This window comes from Dama dama, chromosome 12 (genome assembly GCF_033118175.1).
Source record: "Dama dama isolate Ldn47 chromosome 12, ASM3311817v1, whole genome shotgun sequence".
Lineage (NCBI taxonomy): Eukaryota > Metazoa > Chordata > Mammalia > Artiodactyla > Cervidae > Dama > Dama dama.
Window position 1 is genome coordinate 58,551,234 of NC_083692.1, and position 19,732 is coordinate 58,570,965.

The 19,732-nt window shown below is 42.9% G+C and overlaps 1 protein-coding gene across 7 annotated transcripts in view; it reads left to right on the forward strand.

The window, feature by feature from the left end:
* The window catches only part of NIN (ninein), a 101,062-nt gene that overhangs the window by 14,107 nt on the left and 67,223 nt on the right, over nucleotides 1-19,732 (forward strand). For 4 of the 7 annotated variants that reach the window (XM_061157388.1, XM_061157392.1, XM_061157387.1 and 1 more), the window contains 3 exons: nucleotides 6,918-6,999; nucleotides 17,773-17,862; nucleotides 19,406-19,575. In XM_061157388.1, coding sequence (XP_061013371.1) covers nucleotides 6,918-6,999; nucleotides 17,773-17,862; nucleotides 19,406-19,575 — 342 coding nt within the window. The remainder of the gene's footprint in view (nucleotides 1-6,917; nucleotides 7,000-17,772; nucleotides 17,863-19,405; nucleotides 19,576-19,732) is intronic. The other 3 variants (XM_061157391.1, XM_061157393.1, XM_061157394.1) reach the window with 1 other exon arrangement.

Genomic DNA, 19,732 nt, shown 5'->3' on the forward strand with positions numbered 1-19,732 from the left:
ACTCTATTTCAGTTATGGCCATCAGTCTCACCAGAGAAAATAGTGATATGATCAGGAATGGTCATTAGGTTTCTACAGTATTCCATTTATACTTCTATGAGTAGCTTCTTGTTTGGATGGAGGGGACTTAAAGTTCTTCAGTGTCCAGCACAGATTTTACACTTCAGTGTTCATTTATATGACAAAGAAACCTAGAGCCCAGAACTTGGAAAAAGGATGATGACTTGTCCAAGGTCAGACAATTCATTTTAAGCAGTCCTGGGATGGGAACCCAGATTTTCCAGTCCCTGAGTTTGAATGCATCTCTCCTCAGACTCCACATATACAAATATGGGTCTCATTCTCTATCCCCCGCAACTCGCCCTCACCCCCAACCCCCACCCCTCACCCCCCACCTTCCACCTCTCAGCCCTCCACCTCCCACCCCTCACCCTCACACCCACCACATGGAGACCATATGCTGTAGAAGCAGTCTTTAAATCAGACCTGAATTCAGGTACTGATTCCTGCTGCTCTTTAGCCGTGTATACCCATTGTCTTAAATACTTTGAGCCTCAGTTTCTTCATCTGTATAATGGAAAAAGTAATATCCTGCTTATTAGATTGTGATGAAGTTGACTTAGATTGTATGTGTCAGAAGCTTATTTTGGAGCCAGGCAAGGAGGCAACTACTGTGTCCTATGTCTCTCTGTACACTCCCCTCCTCTATCCCGTAGGTTTTTGATATATGATGACTTCCCAGGAATGGTTTTCTGAGAAAGCTCATTCAAGTGGAGAGTGGAATCGCTAGCAACTCTCTCGAGTGGTGGTGGTGGTTTGTATCTATTTCCATCTGTAGGCAGAACTCCTTGGAACTGTCTTGGAGTAAAACTATATGGTTGCTTTAGGTTTTACAAACCCACCTTTTAAAATGTCCTTGGCCTCTCTCCACGTTGTTTTCGGTAAATGACTTTTAAGCTGCAGTAGCCCAAGTGTTGTATTTAGAAGAAAATAGTTGGTAACTGAATCTTTCATTACGAAACCAGGTCTCTTTGTTCTTCTGTGTCATTTCTTTTTGCATAATGCTGTCAATGGTTTTTTCCTCTACATCAACCTTCTGGTGAGTCCATATTTCTATACCCATTTCAGCTAACACTTAATGTTTTGAAACTCCTTTCTTTGATTTCTCCTTGTATTAATAGATGCAAACCTCCTAAGTGTGATGAGAGCTACATAGGCCTTTGGTCTAATAAGTGCACTATGTTGAATGCTGGCTTAAGCCCTCTCATCTCGGGTCTGTTTGAAGTGCTGCCTGCTCACATGGGGAAACCTGTGTGCATCTGATCTCCATGATTGCACGAGATGATTTTATGCAATTTAAGTTCCTCATTCTGTTTCCTGTTGCAGGGTTTTGTGTGTGTGGTTTGAAATAGCATCTGTTTGTTATGCCATGCTTAAATTCTTTTTTTCAGAGAGGCAAATTGTGTTTCTCAAAAAGCATTCCTATGAAATTTGGAGAGGAGGAAAGATGAAGTAAATTTCTATTAAATATTGGTGACACACGACAGAAAATATCAGGCTTGACTAGTTTCCTGTTAATTTAGTTTGAATGTCATGTGTGTTTTTAGTCAGTCATGTAATTTCCCCATTGCTGCAAACTGTCCTTTGAGGCATACAAGATATAGGGATGCTTGTAAAATGAATAGCAGCAATTATTATTCAAATAAGGGGGTACCTACCAAGGTATGCATGGCTATCAAACCTGGTTACCATGTGAGATTTAATTACATTGACTATTTCTGAAGACTTCTAAATTTTAACAGGACACAATAGTAAAGCTCCCTGGGAGGATAAAAATGGTACTTAAAAATTACAGGGACTGAACTGAGTGAGCCCTTGGATGCACATTTCTTCACAATAGAGGGCGTTTATTCACGTTTTTTGGTTCTGCATTGTGCCCTGAGGGGCTTTTCTGCCCCATCAGTAATCATGAGCACCAATGAAAAATAGCAGTCACCTGCCTCTATTAGAGAACTCTATTGAAAGATGTGGAATTTACTGCTGTTTAAGGCAGAGGGTCCAATGTCTCTGTCCTCACAAGAAGGAAAATAAAGATCAATTTAAGACTTACAGCTGTTCCAGTTGTTTTGATCAGCCTGCCAGATATTTGTTTTAGATCTGTAGGTTCTTTTTGTGGAGGAAGAAGAGGTTACCCAGATAGACAATGTTGAATTATGAAGAACCCCTGAGTTAATAATCATGTTTCAGTTCAGTTCAGTTGCTCAGTCGTGTCCGACTCTTTGTGACCCCACGAATCGCAGCACGCCAGGCATCCCTGTCCATCACCAACTCCCAGAGTTTACTCAAACTCATGTCCATCAAGTCGGTGATGCCATCCAGCCATCTCATCCTCTGTCGTCCACTTCTCCTCCTGCCCCCAATCCCTCCTAGCATCAAGGTCTTTTCCAATGAGTCAACTCTTCGCATGAGGTGGCCAAAGTAATAATCATATTTAGTCTTTTATAAACTTTTTTCCTTCTGAAATGTAGCTGATGCGATACATCCTAAGTCCATTTTGGAAACTTTTAAGCTCTACCTGTGAATATCTTGGAGAAGTCAGATGTCAAAAAACTGTCCTTCTTTTCCCTGTTGGCCTACTAGGACATACTCTTTTATCAGATCCCCCTACCAGCTTTTTTTTTTTTTTTTAGAGCTGCTGATTGTTTGTTTATTTGTTTGTTTTTTTAATTGGAGGATAATTGCTTTACAGTGTTGTGTTGGTTTCTGCCATACGGCAACATGACTCAGTCATAACTATACGTATATCCCCTTCCTCTTGAGCCTCCCTCTCACCTTCCATCCACACCTCTAGGTCATCACACAGTGCCAGTCTGGGCTCCCAGTGCTGAATAGCAGCTTCCCACTAGCTGTTTTACACAGTATATATGTCGGTGTTACTTTCTCGATTTGTCCCAGCCTCTTTCCCCCCCAACTATGTCTACAAGTCTGTTCTGTATATCTGTGTCTCTATTCCTGCCCTGCAGATAGGTTCATCAGTACCATTTTTCTAGATTCCACATGTATGTGTTAATATATGATATTTGTTTTTCTCTTTCTGACTTACTTCACTCTGTATAACAGGCTCTAGGTTCATCCGCCTCAGTTCCACTGATTCACATTTGTTCCTTTTTATGGTTGAATAAAAAGGGAACACTTCTGCATTCTTGGTGGGGATGTAAATTGATAATAGCCATGATGGAGAACAGTCTGGAGATTCCTTAAAAAAACTAGGAATAAAACTACTATAAGACCCAGCAATCCCACCACTGGGCGTATACCCTGAGAAAACCGTAATTCAAGAAGATACATGTACCCCAGTGTTCACTGCAGCACTGTTTACAATAGCCAGGACATGGAAGTAACCTACATGTCCATGGATAAAGAAGTTGTGTGAGAGAGAGAGAAAATCATGCACATACAGTGGAATTATTTTTTCTTTTCATTATTTTGTGTCTCAAAACATTTGCCAATTTCAGCCTTGTAGTTGCTAATTGACTTTCTTGTCTTGTCCCCCCTCCCACCCTCTAGAATCTGGACTGTAGCTGGTAAACCACTTGAGGGCAGAGGTTATGTATACTCTTGCCTTCGTGTCCTTCAGGACAGGTTTCAGTGTCTGGCTTTACACTTGGTGACATTGTGTAAAGTTGAGGATGTGACCTGGAGCAACAGAGGGATCTCCCCGAGAGGTCAGACCAGGAGTGAAGCGGGGGCTGGGACGGGCAGGGAGCTGGACTTTGATGAGTCCAGGCAGAAGGCCCGAGTTCTCCTGGGACTCTGTCACTTCAAGACCAGCGGCCTTGGGAAAGGACACGCCTTCTCTGAGCCTCCCTCCTTTCAATTTAGCGGAACATGCCTGCCTTGAGATAGGGCAGTAAAATTCATCTAATCACAGGAGCAAAAGACAGACATAGAGAACAGAAGGGTCTTATGAGACACTATCAAACAGACTCATAACACACTTATTGGGGCCTGTCTCTCCTGGATGTTGTGAGAGTCAGCTGGCTAAATGTCCAGGATAGAATGAGCCTACAATAATGCCCCCAGGACTTGCATTAAAATAACTTTCTAGTAACTGAATCTCTTTCCCATTTAGCAGTGGGGGTTGGGGCAGTAAATCTGAGATACAGAGACCCCTGAGTCATCTGTGTGGCTAGTGCTCACTGGGTTGAACTACATTAGGACAAAATTCTGAAGGGCTCTTTCCAATGACTTCTATCAAAACTGCCACCTTGAGAAGACCCAGCGGAGGCACGCAGAGTCAGGTATGAAGGATGTGAAAGTCTCAAAGCAGGAACCACCCTTTTGAAACAGGAGCCTCCTTCTCTTCAGCTCATTAACTAACTCTGGCAACGAGTGACTCCAGTTTCCTTTGGTCATGCCTACTGATTCCCTGAGAGAGAGTAGAATCATGGAGTCGGGGTCCCCAAACACAGCAGACCAGATCTGCTTTTCTGGTGCTGGGCAGCTGCACAGATCCTGGGAGAGGCAGGCTCCCGGATCACCTGCTCTCACCCCACCCTGCACTTGGCTGGCTGGGTCACTCTCATGGTCAGTCGCTTTGCTTGGAAAACATGGCCATTTCTCTGTGAAAGTGGTGAAAATAGTCACCCCATTGCTGGTCCTATTGGAGTGGCTACTACCACTTACTGAGTACCTAGCAAGCTCTGGGAGTTGGTGATGGACAGGGAAGCCTGGTGTGCTGCAGTCCATGGGGTTGCAAAGAGTTGGACACGACTAGGTGACTGAACTGAACTGCACAAGTCCCAGGAAGTTTGAGACACTTTATGTAACTCTCATTTTATCTCCCTAAAGCTGTTATCAGGGAGGTGGTAGCATACATAACATAAAATACGTGCAATGCTTTTGGCAAAGTACCTGCCTGACTCCCTGTAACCTTCCTGAGAACATGGAAGCTCTGTCATCGGGGCCTAGGATAGGGCCTGGCGCATAGCAGTGGCCCAGTAAATATCTGCTGAATGAGTCATAAAAATTAGTTGTTCCATAGCCCCACTTTTCAAGAGGAGCAGACGAAAGCTTGGAGATGTTTAGTAATTGAGCCATTTCACAGAAGCAGGCGAGTGGCTGAGCCAGAGTCAGAACCTCGGGCCAGCTGGCTCCGGCATATAGAGCCTTCGCTTCTCACCCTTCTCCTGCCCACCCTGAGAGGAAGGCATGATCCTGGTAGGAAGTAGTAGATGCCAGTGTGGGAGATGCCCTGAGTAGGAGGGGCTTGGGTTTGTGATGTTTGTGAGCTGGTTGGTTGGGAAGATGGTATTGCCCCTAGTTAACTGAAGCTGGATGCCACAGTGCCTGAAGCACATCTGACACTGGCAAAAGCTGGCCTTCTTTCCTCTCCCAGGTATTTGTGTGATTTGTCGGCTATGAAACCTAATGAGCACAGTTTATAATTCTGTGATCTTTTAATCCTTCACTGGCTCCTTAGCAGATGCCCGCCCTTCCTTAATAGACTTCTGCTCTGGCTCCGTAAATATGCTGATTTTTAGTCTGTGTGATCTAAAGGAATATGATTCAGAAAGCAATTTCAAGTAATCAAAATGAATGTGGTAGAGAAATCATATGCACTTTGGGGAGTGTGGTAAATTGCAAGCATATACAGTTTTATGACACATGAATCTCAGTGGATTCCTCTCCTTTGCATTGATTTGCATGAATAAGACATATGATTTGTTGTCCTTTATTGTTTAGATAACTAATGAGGTTTGCTGCTTTTCCACATTTAATTCAGAAGTGGTTTTTATCTGTCACCTATGTTTAAACTCCTAGGCAGTGTTTTGTAATGATGTCCCAAAGAGACCCACAGCAGCACACATTATGAATTTATCAACTTTGTATTTACATATGGGCTTCTGTATAAATAGGTATCATGTTATTAAGCTATAATTATGGTAAGAAGAAATACCATCTCTGACTTCTGCCCCATGGTGAGGTCATGTGAATTTAAGTTATAGAATAATATACTTGGCTATAAAGAAAACCATTTTACTCCTTTAATATACCAGTTCTGACTTTGTTTGTTTTTTTTCCAAGAATTGTACAAACCTCTCCCCCTTTTTATTTTTTAATAATGAAAGTTCCAAGTGATACCAACAGTTCCCTTTGTGGACCACACCAAGAGAAGGGGGACTCTCCCTTATGTGCCAAGGAAACTGATAAGGATATTGGTGCAAAATTATACTTGCAAAACATTAGATAAAGCGTCAATAACCAATTCTGAGTATTTACTTGAGTAAAACTCAGGTTCCGTCCTACTTCAGTCAAGGTAATTGTGTTTTTAAGAACTCGGGAGAATGCTTCCCAAGGTTCTTTTATCCTTTGTGTATGCTATTGGTTTCTACTTGTTTATAGAATTAGGGGCCTTAGGAGATAAATATCATCTACTTGCCTGAGGCAAGACTGTATTGCAAGTCATCCTCGAAAGGTAGTTTACTCTCTTTTAGAATATCTTAAGAGATGAAAGCATTTTTGGCACATTGTTTAAAAGGGTCATTTACTTGGAAATTTTTTTCTAGGGTCTAACCTAACATCTTTCTCTTCTGGTCTTGTTCAGAAAAATAAAAGGAACTGAGTTCAAAACCTATCTTCTTCTGAGTTTATAAAGAGGATTTTGCTGTGTAATTTTCCCCCTCTGGGTTGAACAAATGTTGATATTGGTGTTGGTGTCTCTGGTGTGTAAAATGATCTTCCCATTTTCCCTTTAGTGCTTTAGAGAAAAGAAGAAGCAGGAACAAAAACAGGTTCTAGGATTCACTTCAAGGCTGTCAGGATGCTACCAAATGGTTCTGGAACCTTGTACATGGGTTTGCTTCCTTAAGGATATGGAAAACATTTTAAATTTATTTTGAATTGTTTATTTTCAGGTGCATTTTGACCAGTTTAAGGAAGCATTAATACTTATCTTGTCTAGAACTCTATCAAATGAAGAGCACTTTCAAGAACCAGGTAAGGACGCTAACTTTTCTTCTTTTCCTTTTGCTTTAAAATTTGTCCAGGGGAGAATCTGGGGACTTTGAGGCATGTGTGTGAAACTTCGAAGTATCTGCCTCCCCCAGACTGAGCGGTTATTTGGAGTGACTTGTCTTTTGACGTGGTCATAAAAGGCATGCAGCTGTCGCACCCTGGGAAGAGCCTTCTCTACCACAGCAGTGAATTAGGGAAGAAATCACTGGATTGTTCCCAGGAGATCTGTCAGATGGTGTGGCCGTAACTCATTCCTGGAATGAGCAGAGTGGAACTGAATGGTCCTTCTTCCCTCCTCGTTGCCTGTGAACGTGAAATAATATGAACTGGGGCAGAATTTTGTCTGAAAGAAGGGTGGATAATTTTATTTAGTCCCAGTGAGTGGATAGCCCTGTGTTACAGACAGGACCACATTATAATTATATTTCTCTCTCCTCTTGAGTGAGAGTTCTTTATGGTCCATGTTGTTCATATTTGTACTTTTAATGCCCAGTAGGATGCTTAGCACATTATAAGTATTCAGTGAAAACTTAATATTATACTTCATTGATTTTTTTTAAGGCACTATAGATTATGGCACATCTTATTTTATATACTCCTAAAAAGAAAATTTTTTTCTCAGTTAAAATGGTAAAATGCCATTGATTATAAGACACATCATAATTTGAGAATGTTCAAATCTAGGAATGTGTGTGTTGGATCTTAGGATCAGTGACATATGGTAAATATTTAAGGGGAAGTGTAAACAGTGTTGAAATTTATATAATAATACAGTCTGGTTTTTTAAAAATCAGAAGCTAGGGTTAGAGGTTAATTATAAAGGGGCACACAAGGGAATTTTGGGGTAACAAAACCATTTTTATGTCTTGATTGTGATGGTGGCCGCAAATTTTATAAGTTTTTTTCTAACCCACAGAATTACTCTCTAAAAAGGTGAAACTTATTCTATGTAAATTATACCTCAGTAAAGCTGACTTTAAAAAAGAGAACACTAAAAATACAGTCCAGTTTTGAGAGTGAGGAGAGATCATTAACATTTTGTTGCTACAAGCAGTCATTCAGTGTGACCTACTTGGAAGCACAGGTGGGAACTCTTGTCTTATCCTCACTGGTGATCCAGTTCATCAGACCTTCTGAAATGCTCCAGATTTGTGTCATATATATGAACTCTGCGGTTAGCAGTGTTTTGGGTTTGGATTGAGTCTCCCCCTTTTTATTAAGGTTATTATTAATTCTGAGGCTTGCCAGAGCTCTCTGCAAGCCCCCAACGAGCCTGGGAGGGAGTTTATTGCATCCTAGAGGTTTTCCAGACTAAAAATAGAATTTCTGTAGGTCACCCAGTGCTGGAACCTGGACTTTTGTTCTTACGGGATCTCACATTTTGTTAGTAGTTTTACTTCTTTAAGGTTGTCATCTTGATAAAAATAGTGTAAGATCTAGGGACCCTAACTAGAGCCATCATCCCATCTATTGTTGTTCATGCGAGCATAGGTAACATACACTTAAGCTCAGTGTTCTTCTCTTTGCCCATAATGGGTGTTTATGTCAGTTTGGAATAGGCTGCCCTGCTTCTCGTCCTTTTGCTGCTCTTTCTTCAAAACCTGATCTTGATACCTGCCAGAAAATTGTCATAATAAATATACAGACCACAAATGTGAAGGGTTCCCTGTAGAACTGTACCATCTTGGGATCTGAATCATAGGATGAGGAGGTAGACAGTGTCTGCTTGAGCTTGGTAACAGTTTGAAAGAAAGGTCTGTAAGTTCAACTGCAGTCAGTGGTTTCAGATTTATATGTGCACCTCACTGCTGGGCAGGAGGAGGCATCATTTGGACAAGTCTTCCAGAGGGGTTTTAATAGTTGACTGTGTGCTCCATCCTTTGGGTGGACTATAGCAAACCTTTGCTACAGAGCTGCCCCAAGTCAGTGTAATAAAGCATCAAAGTACTTACTGACAGCATTTCCTCCAGCATTTATGTGACTTCCCAAACATTTGACCTGGAAGGATAAAATCTAGAATTGAGCCTTGCCTTAAGAGTGTTTTATCTCATTTGAGGCTGAGTCATTCCTTCTTTGTTCATGAGCATCTCTGCTTTTTCTGACTTTTGCCTGTCACTCCCTGGGCCTTCCAGTCATTTCTGGGGATCATGCATTTCTTTTCACTCAAACATTCTTCCACCCACTCAAATATGTGACTCCACCCCTACAGGCTGCCTGGCTTGGCTAGAGAGAGGCAGAGAAAGAAGGATCAGGACTTAAATGCTGTATATCAAGAGGCCACCTGGGTTCACCCCCTCTTTCCCCTTTACGAACATGGTTCAGTTCAGTCGCTCAGTCGTGTCCAACTCTTTGCGACCCCATGGACTGCAGCACGCTAGGCTTCCCTGTCCATCACCAACTCCCAGAGCTTGCTCAAACTCATGTCCATTGAGTCAGTGATGCCATCCAGCCATCTCGTCCTCTGTCGTCCCCTTCTCCTGCCACCTTCAACCTTTCCCAGCATCAGGGTATTTTCCAATGGGTCAGTTCTTTGCATCAGGTGGCCAAAGTATTGGAATTTCGGCATCAGCATCAGTCCTTCCAATGAATATTCAGGACTGATTTCCTTTAGGATTGACTGGTTTGAACTGTTACCAACATAACAATCCCTTAAGTCATAGACTGCATGACTGCAGGGCTAGAGTGAATGCTGCCATTTTATCCGTGAGCAAACTGAGATTCAAAGAGGGATGTGGATTAGTTGAAGTCTCACAGATAGGGGCAGAGGAAGATGCTAACACTGTTATCACCAAGGGATGGGAGTCCAGGAGGCTTTGGTTTAAGGGTGTTCACCCTCAGATGGATGAGCTGGGGGCAACGCAGGCTCAGTCAGTGCAGCCTGGCCAGAAAGAGTCTGACAAGTGGCCAGCAGCAGAAGGAAGGAGCAGAGAAGAGCAAGTTTCACCTAATCGTTAGTGACAGGGGTGTCTATGTCCTCAGCATCACTTGGCTGTTCAGCACTTAGTTCGTCTTCCACCGTAAGGGGCCAGGGCTGTGGTCTTTTTGTCTTACGTCTTGAAATCAATGGACCTACTGGACTTTGAGAGGAAAAATTATTCTTAAATTAGTAAAAGTAGGAGGGCCATAGTGCACAGCCTTTGACACTGAATGAGTCATGAGCTGATATTTTGTAACATCTAAGATGTTTATAAATTAAAAATATCCAGTGCTGCACCTGACTATAATATGGAAAATCCAGCCTGATATGGTAGGAAGACCCTTAAGCCAGGATTTGTGTAATACTGGGATATGTGTTCAGTGGTGGCCAACTCTCTGCCACCCCATGCTCCCCTAATTGGGTGGCCTTATACATTAAACTCCAATACTTTGACCACCTCATGCAAAGAGTTGACTCGTTGGAAATAGACCATGATGCTGGGAGGGATTGGGGGCCAGAGGAGAAGGGGACGACAGAGGATGAGATGGCTGGATGGCATCACTGACTCGATGGGCATGAGTTTGAGTAGACTCCGGGAGTTTGTGATGGACAGGGAGGCCTGGCGTGCTGCGATTCATGGGGTCGCCAAGAGTCGGACACGACTGAGCGACTGAACTGAACTGAACTGATATATTAAAACCTCTGAGGTCTTTGGTTACCTCATGTGTGAAGGTAATTATACTAGAAAATACTTAAAACCCATTCAACTCCAGGATTCAGCTGTGTTGTCTCCTAATATCTAAATAACATCTATGTGTGTGAAAAAACTAGCTCTGTTTCTATAAAATTTCACCCAAAATAAATTGACACTACAAAGGTTAACTTAACAGCAAATGCCCAGTATAGTTCATACTTTCCTATTCTTCTAATAAAAGACAGCTATATATAAATAATAGAAAAACAAAGCTATAATAAGATTTCAGAGGAGATGGAGTTAAGTCATGATATCAGTTAAGACTGATAACAGTCTTGGGTTCTGCCATTTCTAACATCTCTGAGGTACAGTGTCTTTATTTCTAAAATTAGAAGGTATAGATGATTTGTAGCATCTTTTTAACTCTGATGTTTATGATTCTAAAACTGTTTAACAGAGAGTTTTTCCCCCTAAAAACTCAACAATGCAATGAAGGTACTAAAATTCAGATGAAGTCAGAAAAATGGGTTGGGGATGTAGGGAGTCCTTTGTGGATTCCAAGCTGATTAACATCACTGGTGGCAGAGCTCCCCCACATCTACGTGTGCAGCTTAATTTTCAAGTTGTTTTCCTAGAGTGAGAGAGGGACACCTTAATTATTATTTATGGATTATAGGATTTGGGTGACAGAGATGCTGACACGGTCCAAGCTACACGGCTGTAAGCTACATAGTTACATGGCTACGCTGTCCGGATCTGTTCTCCAGAGACTTTTGTCCTTGTCTGATGCATCTTGCAGTAGGTTTCTGTTCTGTGGTAGATGTTAGCATGACGCAGCAAGTGCTTCCTCCCCTCATACTGTTAATGTAAATATCTTTCCTTTGTTTATCTGGTGAGGGAAATCTCAGGTTTGGAAAAGCTAAACCGTTAGAAAAATAAGGCAGATGATTGGGTTTTTGTTTTTTGTTTTTGTTGGTAATAAACATTCTTCACTCCAGAAACTTCCCTATTTCTAATTATTTTCCTTGTATTTTGGAGAAGCTGTGACTATAATAAACAAATAGCTCCTCATTTACTTGGCAAGTGTGCATTGAAGCAGACAGCAGGCTAGATACCGGTTTGCAGGGATTGAAGATTTGTGCTTGCAGCTGTATTCGGGGGCCGTGGGCCAGGCCCTGAACTCTGGCTGAGGGCCCTGTTTTTAGAAGATATGCACAGATGGCCAGCAGGAGTGTCCTCTTGTCCTCTCTTCAGTTAAGAACTTAGTCTCTGGTTCCCTTGGTATATATGGGATGCTATCAGTGAGGACCAAAAAAATTTCTTCAAAAGTTAAAAGCAACATAAAGGCACTACCATTAACCACCACCACCATCAAAAGACAGTGTGAGGACTCATTTCCTGAGATCAGAGGGAACTAGAAATGTTCAAATCCACTAGTGGTCATGTAAAATAGTGGGACATTCCTGGATTTTTATAATACAATAAGCATCAAAAACTATAAAAGTGTTTTTGGCCAATCAATGCCAGATTCACATTTTATGCTATAGAAATAATTATGTGTGTAAGAGTCATTTAAAATACTCATTATATATATCTTGAGCAGAAATTTTTTTGAAAGTAATTTTATGTATTTATTTTTGGTGACACTAGGTCTTCATTGCTACAATGGCTTTTCTGTGGTTGCAGAGAGCGGGGGCTACTCTCTAGTTGTGGTGTACGGACTTCTCATTGCAGTGGATTCTCTTGTTGCAGAGCACAGGCTCAGTAGTTGTGCCTCATGAGCTTAGTTGCCCTGAGGCATGTGGGACCTTCCTGGATCAAACCCATGTCTCCTGCACTGGGAGGCAGATTCTTTACCACTAAGGCACCAGGGAAGCCCTCAAGCAGAAATTTTTGACAGTGTGTTTTGGTTAGGCAAGCTATGATGTACCTGTATAATCAAAGACTAGGCAGCTATTCAGTTGTCCTCTAGAAGGATACTTACTGTTATGACCTTCCAAGAAGCAAGAAGGCACTTAAATATATATATATATGTGTGTGTGTGTGTGTGTGTATGTGCAAAAAGGACATTACTGTTATTTAAAATTAAACAAATAAGTCTGGTGAGAATTTTGCTAATGAAACAGTTTGTTTGGAAGTTGTGCTGACCTAAGTTTATTTCAGTTCCAGTGTATGTGATGGTTTCCAAACCAGGGACAAGAAAATGGTAGTTTTCTGCAGGGAGTCCTAGAGAATTGGTGTGTCCTTTCATGTCAGCGGTGCTAGTGACAGGGAACCAGCCTGCCAGTGCAGAAGATGTAAGAGGCTCAGGTTTGATCCCTTGGTCACGAAGATCCCCTGGAGGAGAGCATGGCAACCCACTCCAGCATTCTTGCCTGGAGAATCCCCATGGACAGAGGAGCCTGGTGGGCTATAGTCCATAGAGTCACAAAGAGTTGGACACAACTGAAGTGATTTAGCACACATGCCTTCATGTCAGCACTGTGGTGAAGGGAAAGGGGATGACAAGGAGGAGAAAATGAGGGCACGAATGAGATGAAGGCGGCTTCAGTTTCTGAGACAGACAGGATGCCGTCACTGTGCGTTTGCCAGTAATCTTAACCTGTCACAACACATGAGGAGAAGGAATGTGCTGCAGGGCTGGGGGCTGTGAGGCTTTCCCTGACTCTGCTCCATGGGCTCCAGGCCACCGCTGACCCCCAGGACCGTGGGTGGGAGAACCCAATCCCAGGCAGAAGCTACCTGACAGATAGTGCCCTTGCCCCACAAAGCTCCTGTGGCTTCCCCCAAACCTCAGGATGTTAGGAACTCCTCACCTCAATAAGGACTATGGGTCCAGGTCTCTTTGACTCCAAAGCCCATGGGCTCTTTCCATAAAGCACTGCTGCCCTGGAAAGCATGCAGTCTGGCTGGGTAGGTAAATCTAACAAGTAAAATGTTTATAGAAAAATATAACCATGGTCAGTATTAAGCATGGAGCAATCAATATATTGGTTGCACTGAATTCACAGGAGAAAAAAGGTCCCATGAAAGTTATACCAGGCTTGAAAGAAGTCAGTTTTGAGTTGAGCCTTGAAGAATGGGGAGGATTCAGTTAGATGATCTGTGAATCTCTGGCTTCTTCCCCCAAATGGCTCAAGAAGCAGGGCCTTCTAACAGGAATTAGCAGGCTGAGCCTCCCAGGAGAAGATTGGGGAACAATCTTATCATCATTTTCAACTCAAAGAGTTTTTCCTGTTGACAGGTCTTCACCTGCTTTAGTGCTTTGATAGATCATCTGGTCAGACCAGTCCACCCTGGGGGTTGCTAGACCACACCTATCCACCATCCTCAGCACCCTTGGGGAGAGTGCTAACCTTCCCCTTGACATTTCCCTTCCAGACAAAGCTAATCAGAGCCACCCCATTACATTTGTGCCCAGAAGCCCCTGTGTTCCCGCAGGAAACATCACTCGGATTGCTAAGAGCTGAGTGGAACTTGTGGAGACTGAACTGCTAAGAACTTGTGGAGACTGCTCCTAAAATTCTGTCTGCATTCAGCTGTTTAGTTGCTAAGTCATGTCTGACTCTTTACAACCCTGTGGACTGTAGCCTGCCAGTCTCCTCTGTCTAGGGATTTCCCAAGCAAAAAGACTGGAGTGGGTTGCCATTTCCTTCTCCAGGTTTGCATCCGGGGAGGACACTAAAGCTCCAATTGGCACCTGCATCTTGTGTGAAGATGCTGGAAGAGAGGTGTGATTGGGGACTGGGGTGCTAGGGTTCAGGAAGCAGCTGCCTTGGAAAGGGCTGTGTGGACACAAAAATGGGGCATGAGAACCCTGCCTGCAGATGGTCTCCGCAGAGGTGGGGTTGCACTGGGAGGCAGAAGGAATGGATATAATGTCCCAAGGCTTTCCAGCTGTCTTTTTCCCCCTCTCTTCCTTGGAACATCTCCCTCTCCAGCCTTTTTTTTTCCCCACCTCTCCCGCTCTCCTCTACCCTCCTCTCCTCTTCTTCTTGGCCTCTCACTCATTCTTCCTCTGCCTGTTGGACCCCAACCCATCAATTCTTCCCGCTTCTGCTCTCCCAGCCCTCCATCGGCCTCTCGCTCTCCGCCCTGCTTCTGTCCCTCTCCCGCTTCCTTTGCTGTTCTCTTTCTGTCTCTGTGTCTTCCTCTCTCTGGGTGGTTCTCCGCTTTGCTTCTCCTCTTCCCTTTTCTCTTCCTTAGTATCGGGTGTGCATTTGCTCTCTGACTGTGTGATCCCTGTGCAGTAGTGTGTCAGAGTGGGCGACGAGGTGGGATGCACGGTGGAGGTGGGGGTGCTCATTTGCTGCACAACTGCCTCTTCCCTGGAAGCTTTGTGGGGTGGGGTGGTAGGGAGAGGCTTGTCCTGAGGTTTACACCTGCTTTATTTTCAAAAGAGTGATTTCAGGAATTCCGTGAGGTCAGCAGAAATGTAGTCTAGAGGGTCTCAGACAATCCCCCTGTTCCCAGGTCCATTAGAAGGGATGGGGTCTCTGGGAATGAATTCCTAGGTTAAGGAGGCAGGAAGCCAGGGATTGCAGGAGCAATTCCAAAATAAGGAGATCAGCACCACAAGGCATAGCTTTCTTCTTCGTCCTGGAAATATCCTCAGGTCATTTCAGGGAAAAGGGAAGTTTGAATCAAAAAGTGATAAAATAGCCATCTTATCCCTCAACAACTACAACAGAATGCTCTGCCATGGCTGGTGTCTGGTATTTAATACTAGGGTGCGTCTCTGAAACTCTCTAACTTCCCATGTATGTACTGTGGATGCTGGGCTTCCCTGGTGGCTCAGATGGTAAAGAATCTGCCTGCAGTGCAGGAGACCTGAGTTCAATCCCTGGGTCAGGAAGATCCCCTGGAGAAGGAAATGGCAACCCGCTCCAGTATTCTTGCCTGGAGAATTCAATGGACAAAGGAGCCTGATGGCTACAGTCCATTGGGTCACAGAGAGTCAGACATTGACTGAGTGACTAATACTTTACTGTGGATGGTACTTCATCCCAGGTCCTAAGCTTGTGTTTTTCATGAAAAGTATTGATGGAATAAATAGTGTTTAGGCTTTTGGGTAACCATTTCAGCTTCCTCTTGGGTCCTCATTGCTTTGTCTTTGGCCATTGCAAGAACTGAGTGTTCCAAGTGGCCATTCGCGTCACACAGGTGTCTGGGGCAGTTCTGGGGGAGAGCACAGAGTGAACACTGCCCTGCTCAGTTAGAGGGAGAAGGGAGTGGGGGTGGGTGGCTGTTGGTTGTTTTCCCTGCCTGCAGCTAGCCTGTTCCAAGTGGTCATTCTCATTAACTTTGTATTTCAATTTTTCTTTTATTGTGAGCACAAGATCTTCTGGTCACATTAAATGTATGCACTGTGGTTCATCCTGATCCTGGAAAGCGAACATTGTCACAGCTCTGGAGTTTTCTCTTCTTGTTACATCTCATTGTGAGCTCTCCAGAAGCTCCAGGAGTCCAAGACTCCTCTAGGCAGTGTGGGCTTCTCTGCTTTCTTTCAAAGCTCACTTGTGCTTTTATGTAGTGATGCCAAATAGGGGAAATGGAAAACAGGAAAGAAGGGAAAATGGCTCACAAGCTTGACACTCCAGGTAGAATCATAAATAGACATTCAAGGAACTGAAACACTGAAAGAAAAAGCGGTCCTTTATTTCCCCCACCCCCTGCGCCCCCACTGATATTTCATGTCCCTCCTTGGAGCTCATGATTGGAGCAGTTACTTACACTTAGGTTAAAGGAAGCTATATGTACATAATTTCATTTCTTAATAGGTTAAATGACCATGTATTATCTGACATAGAAAAGATTACGTGCATCACATCTAGATGTGCTCCTAGAGTAAAGAAGCTTTGCCCCAGGGCTGTGGTTTGGCAAGTCTTTCTTGGGCATGGTAAGGAAGGGGCAAGGTGTTCTTTAGTTTCAGTGAGCAAGAATGTCTTGAAACCCCCACTAAGGCCTCCTTTTTGGTGGACTGCTGCTGAACACTTGTAAAGCCCTGCTTGAGATGAATAAGGAGAATATTGGCGTTTTCAAACCCTTAACACAGCAATGACTGTTGGCATGAATGTTCTCTCTAGACCTCCTTACATTTAATGTCTTTCTTCCCCTTCTTATTTTGTAAGTACAATGAGGTTGATGCTCTAAACAGAAAAAGAATATGTGGGTATGTAAGTCTAAAATGTAACTATTTTTAATTGATGTGATTAGTCTGATACTTTATTGTATGATTTGTGAAATTTCTTATGAGGAAACTTTAATATTTCATTTTTCCTTTGCTGTGTTAATATCTTTATTCCTAAGAGATTTTATAGTTTAATAGATTTCTCTAGAAATTAACTTTGTGATGTAGGTACAGTCTGTGAAAGATATTAGTGTTTACTCAGAATTGGTTTGTGTAATTAAAATATAAAATTAACTTAAAAATTAAAGTTTCTGGCAATGCAAAAATAAGTGAGTATATAAATAAAACACCAAAGGATCCTAGTGTTTCACAATCTACATATTACCTTTCATTGTGTAGGAAAAAAACTGTTTCAAACCTACCCCTGCTCCCTACACAGCATGAGATACTTAGTGGTAAATAACTAGGGCTTCCCTGGTGGCTCAGATGGTAAAGAATCTGCCTGTAATGCAGGAAACCTGGGTTCGATCCCTGGGTCAGGAAAATCCCCTGGAAAAGGGAATGGCAACCCACCCCAGTATTCTTGCCTGGAGAATCCCATGGACAGAGGAGCCTGGCAGCATACAGTCCATGAGGTTGCAAAGAGTAATACACAACTGAGTGACTAACACTTTCACTAACTAGGGAACCATTTTATCCACAGATGGGTTTTAGATTAAATCACAGTGGGACTTTTTTGGTTTTTGTTTGAAACAGTGGCTTTGTCCCACTGCTTTTTTTCCTGTGAAAAAGCACAGCGTATATTAAGAGTTCTTTGTCACTTCCTTCCCCAGACCGTGACTATCTCCTCACAGTGGAAAAATCCCATGTTCCATTTTCCGATGTTTTACATTTTCCCTTGAATTTTTTCTAAGCCCCCATCACCACTAAATGGTGTATCTTGTTGTCCTCCACTAAAATTTAAGAATATGTAATAAATTAAGGATGGTTCTACATTGCCTCTTATCTGACTAGCATCTGTGGGTGTCAGCTGCCAACAAGTAGCTCGGGTGTCTGGGCCGCTCCTGAATGCTCACAAGCTGACACAATCTCTTCTGATAAAAGGTACCTTCAGATATGCATGTGCCTTTCAGTATAAATTTTGTATGCTTCAACACTTTGTGTAAGAGAATCACTCGACCTAATAAAGTGACTTGGCTGGTACTTTGAAAAAGCTGGGTATAAATATCGCTAGAATTTATAGAACAAGCATAAATACTTCACTCTGAGCTTTGCTGAGTATTTTCAGGATGTTTCTGAGCACATTTGTGAAATCAGAGCTTCTCCCAGGAAAAGGGCCTGGGGGGAGTGAGGACAGAGTTAGTCACATAGGATCACCAGTCCTATGGTGATCAAAGTAATGGCTACCCCTTAACATTTTCATGTTAAGGAGTAGGGTTTTATTTTCTTAGTTCTTGTCTAATCATCTACCCTAATTTTGTTGAAATGTGTACAGCCCTTACCTAAAAATACATGTCTGAGTTCAGACATACCTTGTTAAGACTGTCATGTTTAAAAAAAAAAAAGACTGTCATGTTCAAACAGAACACATATGTTCTCCAGAGAGACAGTGTGTCTGGAAGGGTTATAAGAACTGAAGTCAAAGTATTGCCAGTCTTATATTTCATGGAAATTTTTATTCTCCTAATTGTGTTCAAGATGCTAAGAAAAAAGGTCTATCTCTAATTTGACATTCGTAATGAGTGAAGTATTATTGCTTTAAAGCTACCATTGTAGAGAAAGATTAGTGTGTGGTGATGGTGGTGGTGTGGTGATGGTTTTGGTGGTGGTGAAGGTGGGGATGATGGTGAAGGTTGAACCTGAGACATGTCCTGCAGAATGCTGAAGCCCTTCTTCAAGGCCAGGAGGTGACTCTCCCCTTATATGCACATTCTTTTTTATTTTGCAATACACAAAGCTCATGAAGAGAAAAGAATATATCATTTTCTTAATGCAGTTTTGCATTTGCTGTTTTATTCCACAGCTTTTAATTTTATAATGAGATTTTGATGCCAAGTTTTGTGTAAGCAATGAGCTGTCGTTAATTGATTAGGACGCACTGTGTCGGTTTCTTTGTTCTCTCATCTTGCTTGTCTGATGGATCAGAAAGTGGGATGGTTAACAAAGGAGTCATTGAGGTACAAGAGGGGTGTGTTCCAGATTAATTGGTGTGAATGCTACCTTTACAGTGCTGACAGAGTGTTCATTTTATCATCATTTTCCAATGTGTCTCTTTGGTGGTATCATCCGTCCCTCTACCTTCCCCTTTGTCTGTGAGCATAGCTTGATAAACAGAAGAACAAATATGACTGCTTGCTTTGTCCTGATCTTAATTCCATAGTTTAAAGCAAATTCTTCGCTGTGGGCTCTGCATCTCTCCCACCATATGCTAAGATCTACTCAGGGCACTATAAATCTTTCAGAATTAGAAGCTATGTTCTGCATCTGACCTGCTGGCTCATGGACGCCCACATCCACTGCAGCTGGCAAACGGTGGTGGTTTATTTTGGGGCTGGTATATAAGAGGCTGTGTCCAAAGGCTGGGAGTGTCAGATAGGGACTGAGATTGTCTTGTAAATGTGGCCTCAACTCTTGTCTCCTTGCCCAGACTGCACTCTGGAAGCTCAGCCCAAATATGTTAGAGGTGGGAAGCGTTATGGACGCAGATCTTTACCTGAATTTCAAGAATCCGTGGAGGAGTTTGCAGAGGTGACCGTCATCGAGCCACTCGATGAAGAAGCACAGCCTTCACACATCCCAGCCAGTGAGCGCAGCGAGGTAAGAAATTGGACAGACACATCCATCTGGACCACAGGTGTGGAGACCTGTGGGTACCCACACCCTTGTAGTGCAAACGCAGGAGGACTGGGGGTTTATGGCTTTTCTCAGCCACTTTTTTTCAACTATATGCTAATCTTATTACTTGCCTTTTGGG